Below are 6,409 nucleotides of genomic sequence, written 5' to 3' on the forward strand. Positions count from 1 at the left end.
TGGGAGGTGGTGGGTCTCCCTTGGAAGGGCTTCCAAGAAAGGGGGAGTATTAGAGTCACAGGGAAATGGGGTGTCTTGCAAGAAGAGTGGGAGCAAGGAGGGGTGGGGCGGGGGTTCTGAGCCGGGCCAGGCAGGGCTGCGGCGCGGGTGGGCGCAGCTGGGGCAGCGGCCGGCCTGGCACCCCGCTGGACCCCGCTCTGCTCCCCGCCCCCCTGCGCAGGCCGGGCACGTGGGGCAAGGCGCGCGGGGGAGCCCCGAATGCGGGGCCCGGGACGCCCGGAGGGACTCGTGGCGGGACGGGGTCCAGGAGCAGCACCCCACCCGCGCCCCGCGACCCCGCGACCCCGCGGCGGAGCCTCCGGAGCGCCCTCCCCTCCCCCCGGGCGCCGCCGGCTCCGGGAGGCCTTGGGCTGAGCAGGGGGCGGGCTCGCGCGCGGATGGACAGCCTTTCTCGCCAATGATGGGCGCCGCTGCCTCGGCCCCGCCCCCTGGAGGAGGCGGGCGGGGCCTGGAGAGGGCGGTGGGCGGGGCCACGGCGGGGCGGAGCCCGGGAAGGAATTTCTGGGGAGTGAGCGGAGCGCGCTGGGGGAGGAGGGGTGCAGGGGGTGCGGCGGCCTGCGCAGCCTCAGTTTCCCCACCTCTCAGTGGGAGGGAGAGGTGCTAGCTTGCAGGGGCGGAACTCGGCTTGAAGGGCAAGGGTCAGTCCCAGGAGACCGAGGGTGGCCGGCCAGGCCAGGCCAGTCCTGGCGGGGTGGCCCGCTGCCCAGTGGGATGGGTGAAGGGCTCAGGTGGGGGGGGGAGCCTTCAGCCTGGGCCAGGCACCTGGTGGGGGGGCGGGGTGGAGCTCGGATGCCTGAGCAGGTTACAAACCCAAGGCCCAGCCAAGGGCCACCTCCTCCAGGAAGTCCTTCTGTCTTGATAATCTGCCTCTCCCTTTCTCAGAGTGATTGCTGGGGTCCCACTGTCCAAACACCCAGGTGCCTGTACCAGAAACAATCTGGTTCCTGATGCCTTGCCAGCTAAGTGACAAGGGAAAGGGGAGGGCTTCCTCCCCCAAACCCTTCCCCTAGAGAGGCTGTGGACCCCAGGGGACCAGAGAGTCTGAATATGGAGCCCACAGACAAGAAAGGTTGTGCCACAATGTAGATGCCCATCTCCAGGTCCCACCCACCAGGAGAGAGCCTCTGGAAACTCTGGGGGCCTGGAAGGGGTGTGGGAGACGGAGGGGCTGTAAGGAGGGGACACCCCTGCTGCCTTCACTCCACATCTCTCTGGGATTTTTCCAGGCTGGTGAGCTGTGATCGGGAGTTGGAAATGGCTGGAAACTGTTCCTGGGAGACTCATCCTGACAGGAACAAGGCAAGTGCCAGGGCAGAGCAGGGTGTGGGCTGCTGGAAGGCCTGGGTGGAAAAGGCAGGGCCCACCCAGCATCCCTTCCCCACATCCAGTCTTTCAGATCCCCACACATACACCCCCAGGCTGCAGAGGACTGGGAGCCGGCTCTGGACCCTGCAGCCTGGCCTTCTTGCTGGGGCCTGCAGTGCCCTGAGCCCTCAGTAAGATAAACACAGGTACTAAGTACTCTGCAAGTCTCTTCCCACTGAGTTACCTTTTACCCTCCTTCATCTCATCCCTTCCCCGCAGAGATGGGCAATTGTCACCAGGCCCTGCCCCCAAACCCTGAGACACTCACTGGCTTGGTAGCTCTGAGGTCTCATGCTCCATCTCACCCAGGCCAGGGTACAGTAGCTGAGATTAGCAGGCACCAGTCCTCTTTGAGGTTAGACAGACAGACGGACAGATGGACAGCTTTCCAACTCTGAGCCCTTCAAAAAGTCTGGAATTTCCTTGCAAGTCCTGGGCAGGATGCTTAAGTTGGAAGGAATTTATCTCCAATTTATCTTCTGCACTGGAGGAAACTGAGGCATGGGTCAGGATAGTAAATGACTCCTGCCCACCCCCACCCCTGTGCCCATGGCTCTGCTGGCCCTTTCCCTCCATCCCACAGGGACCACTGTGGAATGATGGCTGAGTGCCAGCCTGTCAAGGGGTTTCTCCAGAGGTCTCCAGCACGCTCAGGGCTCCGGGAGGGGGCCGGTGTTTTCCAAGGCAGTGCACGGCTGGGAATGGCAGCTGGATCCCGGTGACTCACCCCAGGCCGGCCGGGATTGCAGACTTTTTCCAGCCTGGGAGAGACACAAGAAGCCCTGGCTACTCTGCCCTGCTGTGTCCAGCCCCCGCAGGCCAGTTCCCTCCCAGAGGCTGAGCTAGTCCTTGGGCAGGGTCTTACAGAGCCTCAGGCTGTCTCCACTGGGCAGAGCTTCCCAGGCCTGCTGTAGCTGGTGGCTTCAAGATCAGGAAGCAGAGAGCAAGCTAAGCAGCCAGATTTGGGTGGACAGAGATACTTAGATGTTAGCTGCTGAGTATTTGTAGGATGACAGGTGGCGAGCAAGTCCCCCCCTCCCCCCCATGCTGCAAGACCTCCTGGGTCCTCCCCAAATGTTAGCAAGCACCTCCAGTTTCCATTTGCTCATTGGCTTTGACCCAAAGCAGGCCAGAAGATCCTCCCCTTTGTTGGGGGCAGTCAAGACAAAACAATTTCTTAGGACCCAGCTTTCTACCAAGGAATGACAGAAAGTATTCTGCCTCTAGCACACTCCCGTTTGTTTTGTTGCAGAGCCCTGAGCCACCAGAGTGGAATGGCCCAGGGAGGGGGGGGGCGAGGAGGAGAGAATGCTGGGATGGATTAGTGATGTCTGCAGGGGTGTGGGGAGGAGGGCCTTTGCCACGGGGGAACAAGAGGTCAAAAACAACCCTGAGAACAGCCCAGCCTGTGAATGGGCCGTGTTTGGCCGGCTCTGTGTTTTTTAAATGGTAGATTGAGAAGATCAGGATCTTTCTCGTGGCAGTCTTGAGTTCTCTGGGGAGTAGGGAGGAGCCCCTTCTCCACCCTCAGGACCCACCCAGTGCCACCAGCTGCAGCAGAGGCCGATACCTGCCAGCTCGGGTGGGCGCCCGTGGCCTGGCCACTGTTCCTGCTCTCAGTGGTGTTGGGCACCTGGCCCAGCTTCACCCACTCACACATCAGCCCAGCAGGCGGCCACCCTCTAAACCAGACCGCTGTTAATTATCAAAACACCTCCTTCTGCTTGATAGACAGCCCCGTCCCAAGCCTCTCTCCTCTCTAGGGTCTTCTGGACTTTCTCACAATCCAGCACCCCAAAGGGCATCTCTGTCCTGACAGAGAGCAGCCACCTCTGTCCCTAGTTCCCTGGTCATTTGATGAACATGCTCTCTCTGTAGGGATCCACCTCCTGTTCCTAGCAGCAAAGCACCCTGAGCACTGCAACTCCTCCCTACACCCCTGCAGACATCACTAATCCATCCCAGCATGTGCTCCCTCAGGCTTGTACGCACCCGCATGGCCCCCTTCTCCCATCCCCACAGCCTTCACTCATCCTACTAGGGGGCAGGATTCATTATTTTTAAAAATTTGTCTTACAAATTATTTATTTCTTTAGAAGCAGTGTGTGTGTGCACGTGCATCTTGGGACTTGAACTCAGGGCTTGGCCCTGTCCCTGAGCTTCTTTTGCTCAAGACTAGTGCTCTACCACTTGAACCACAGCTCCACTCCCAGCTTTTTGGTAGGTTAGTGAAGTAAAGAGTCACACAGACTTTCCTGCCTGGGCTGGCTTTGAACCACAAACATTAGATCTGAGAATCTCACCACGTAGGCTCTCTCTCGCTAAAGATCTTTTAATAGCTGGACTTTACTTCCCAGAATGACTGGAAAATAGGGTGCAGACACCAAGTCCCTTTGCCACTGTGTGGAGCCTGCACCCTCAGGAAACACAATGTGTGTTCCTGCTGTCCACTCACGGGTGCCCTGCACGCGTCCATGCTCCCTTCAGGGGACTGTCCCCACCGTGTCCGCTGTCTGTAGCCTGTGTCCAGGCCCAGGATGGACTCTGGGATCATAGCACAGTGTTTTATCGGTCCTGACTCTGGTCTCCCTCAGTTTGGTAATCCTTCCTTGTCTCCTGTGACAAGGACATGTCTGGACTGTCCCAATCGCAGCCTGGGTGGCTGCAGCCCCCTGGGCATGCCGTTCTGAGCTGCAGCCGGAACCGGGGGCTGGGTTCTCATCGTGAGGCAGCAACTTCTAATCCTTGGCCCCTGAGTAGCAAATAGGACATGGTGTGTGTGTGTGTGAGAGAGAAGGGGGGGGAGAGACTAGGGCTGGGATTGGGGTGCTCACATCCCTTTACCCCACGCAGATGTGTCCTGGTGTGAGCGAGGCCCCAGAGCTCTACAGCCGGGGCTTCCTGACCATAGAGCAGATCGCCCTGCTCCCGCCCCCTGCCGTCATGAACTACATCTTCCTGCTGCTCTGCCTGTGCGGCCTGGTGGGCAACGGGCTGGTCCTGTGGTTCTTCGGCTTTTCCATCAAGAGGACTCCCTTCTCCATCTACTTCCTGCACCTGGCGGGCGCAGACGGCACCTACCTCTTCAGCAAGGCCGTGTTCTCGCTCCTCAACACGGGGGGCTTCCTGGGCCCCTTCGCTGACTACATCCGCGGCGTCTCCCGGATCCTGGGGCTCTGCACGTTCCTGGCCAGCGTGAGCCTCCTGCCGGCCGTCAGCACCGAGCGCTGCCTGTCCGTCATCTTCCCCGCCTGGTACTGGCGCCGGCGGCCCAAGCGCCTCTCGGCCGTGGTGTGCGCCCTGCTCTGGCTGCTGTCCATCCTGGCCACGGCCATCCACAGCTACTTCTGCGTGTTCCTGGGCCGGGAGGTCTCCGGGAGGGCCTGCAGACACACGGACATCTCCCTGGGCGTGCTCCTCTTCCTCCTGTTCTGCCCGCTCATGGTGCTCCCCTGCCTGGCCCTCATCCTGCACGTGGAGTGCTGGGCACGGCGGCGCCAGCGCTCCGCCAAGCTCAATCACGTGGTCCTGGCCCTGGTGTCCATCTTCCTGGTGTCTTCCATCTACCTGGGGATAGACTGGTTCCTCTTCTGGGTGTTCCACATCCCTGCGCCCTTCCCCGAGTACGTCACCGACCTGTGCATCTGCATCAACAGCAGCGCCAAGCCCGTCGTCTACTTCCTGGCCGGGAGGGACAAGTCTCAGCGCCTGTGGGAGCCCCTCCGGGTGGTCTTCCAGCGGGCCCTGCGGGACGGGGCGGAGCCAGGGGAGGCCGCGGGCAGCACCCCCAACACTGTCACCATGGAGATGCAGTGTCCCTCCGGGAATGCCTCCTGAGAGGCCAGCACCTGGGGCCCGGCCAGGCCGGGGAGCTGGCCCCGGGGCCCCCACGGACGCCTTGCCAAGGGAGAAGCAGCCCTCCTGCCCGGGAGAGGTGGAGCGGCCACCTGCAAACAGACCTTGGGGGCCTGAGCCTCCCCACCTCACTTGACCTCAGAGCACTGGGGTCCCCCTGGCCCCGAGGTTGGTGAGTCAAGGAGAGAAGGTAGTCCTGAGCTGTATCCACCTTCTGGCCCTTTCCTCAGGGCTTCGGGACAGTGACCCAGCCAGCTCCCCCCCAGCGGGCCAGCAATGGTATCAGCCCCACCAGCAGGGAGCGCTCTCACCGAGTCTGTCCCTCCGGGGCTCCGTTAGCTTGTTTTGTAGCTATGCTGTGCACACCAGCCCCTGTCCCCTCAGTGGCTCGTTCGGTGGCTGTGGTAGGAGGGAGTCTGGGCCTGGTGGACCCCTGGAGACTGGGGGCCTGGGCCGGGAGCTGCTTGTCCTGACTGCGCGTGGCCAGCCCCAGGCAGCCCCCTGAGTGCCCTGGGTCCTCTAGACCCTGACTGACTGTGCTGGCAGCTTCTGGATGGAGCCCTCAGGCTCCGGCGCCACCCCGGTGGGCTGGATGTGTCTTCCCTCCTCCCCCACGGCCTGGCCCCACGGCGCCCATCAATAAGCACACAGGCTGCATAGCCAAAGGAAGATTTTTTTAAGACCATAAAATGTATATCAATAAACATTTTATATCCTGCAGCCAGGCAGGCCTAATGCTGCCTGTCCTCTCTGGGGGTCTCTAAAAGGGTGCTGAGGGCAGCTAATGCCAGGAGGAGCAGCCCTTCCTTGCCCGTCCCTCCCGCCCCTCTCCCCCTCCGGAGACTCCTCCGCAGGCTTCGACACCCACGGCCGCCTCCCTGCCCTCCTGGATCCCTGGGGAACCCTCCAAGGGACGCAGGGTCCCTGTGGGACCCCCTGAAGCAGTGGCCTCAGCGGCTACGATTGCCCAGTCCCCATCCTCGGTCCTCTAGGCAGGGGCTGGCCTCCCTGGCCTGGCCTCCTCTCCTTGTCCCATCCTAGGCCAGGAGCTTTCCCAGCCGGGCCCCCTCCCGCCTCTGCTCCACCCCAGGCCACCTGGGGAGAATCCCTGGGGGAACCCGCACACCCC

At 61.8% G+C, this 6,409-nt stretch overlaps 1 protein-coding gene across 1 annotated transcript; it reads left to right on the forward strand.

The window, feature by feature from the left end:
* Positions 1-4,278: 4,278 nt before the first annotated feature.
* On the forward strand, positions 4,279-5,354 carry Mrgprf (MAS-related GPR, member F). The gene has a single exon (XM_013020977.1). It carries the CDS (start codon positions 4,279-4,281, stop codon positions 5,260-5,262), a length of 984 nt encoding a protein of 327 aa, XP_012876431.1. The 3' UTR covers positions 5,263-5,354.
* The last annotated feature ends 1,055 nt before the right edge of the window (positions 5,355-6,409 follow it).

Source organism: Dipodomys ordii, unplaced genomic scaffold (assembly GCF_000151885.1).
Source record: "Dipodomys ordii isolate 6190 unplaced genomic scaffold, Dord_2.0 Scaffold54, whole genome shotgun sequence".
NCBI classification, from domain to species: domain Eukaryota; kingdom Metazoa; phylum Chordata; class Mammalia; order Rodentia; family Heteromyidae; genus Dipodomys; species Dipodomys ordii.

Bases quoted from the DNA above. Each gene is read 5' to 3' on its own strand.
- Mrgprf (XM_013020977.1), top strand. From the start codon at position 4,279: ATGTGTCCTGGTGTGAGCGAGGCCCCAGAGCTCTACAGCCGGGGCTTC.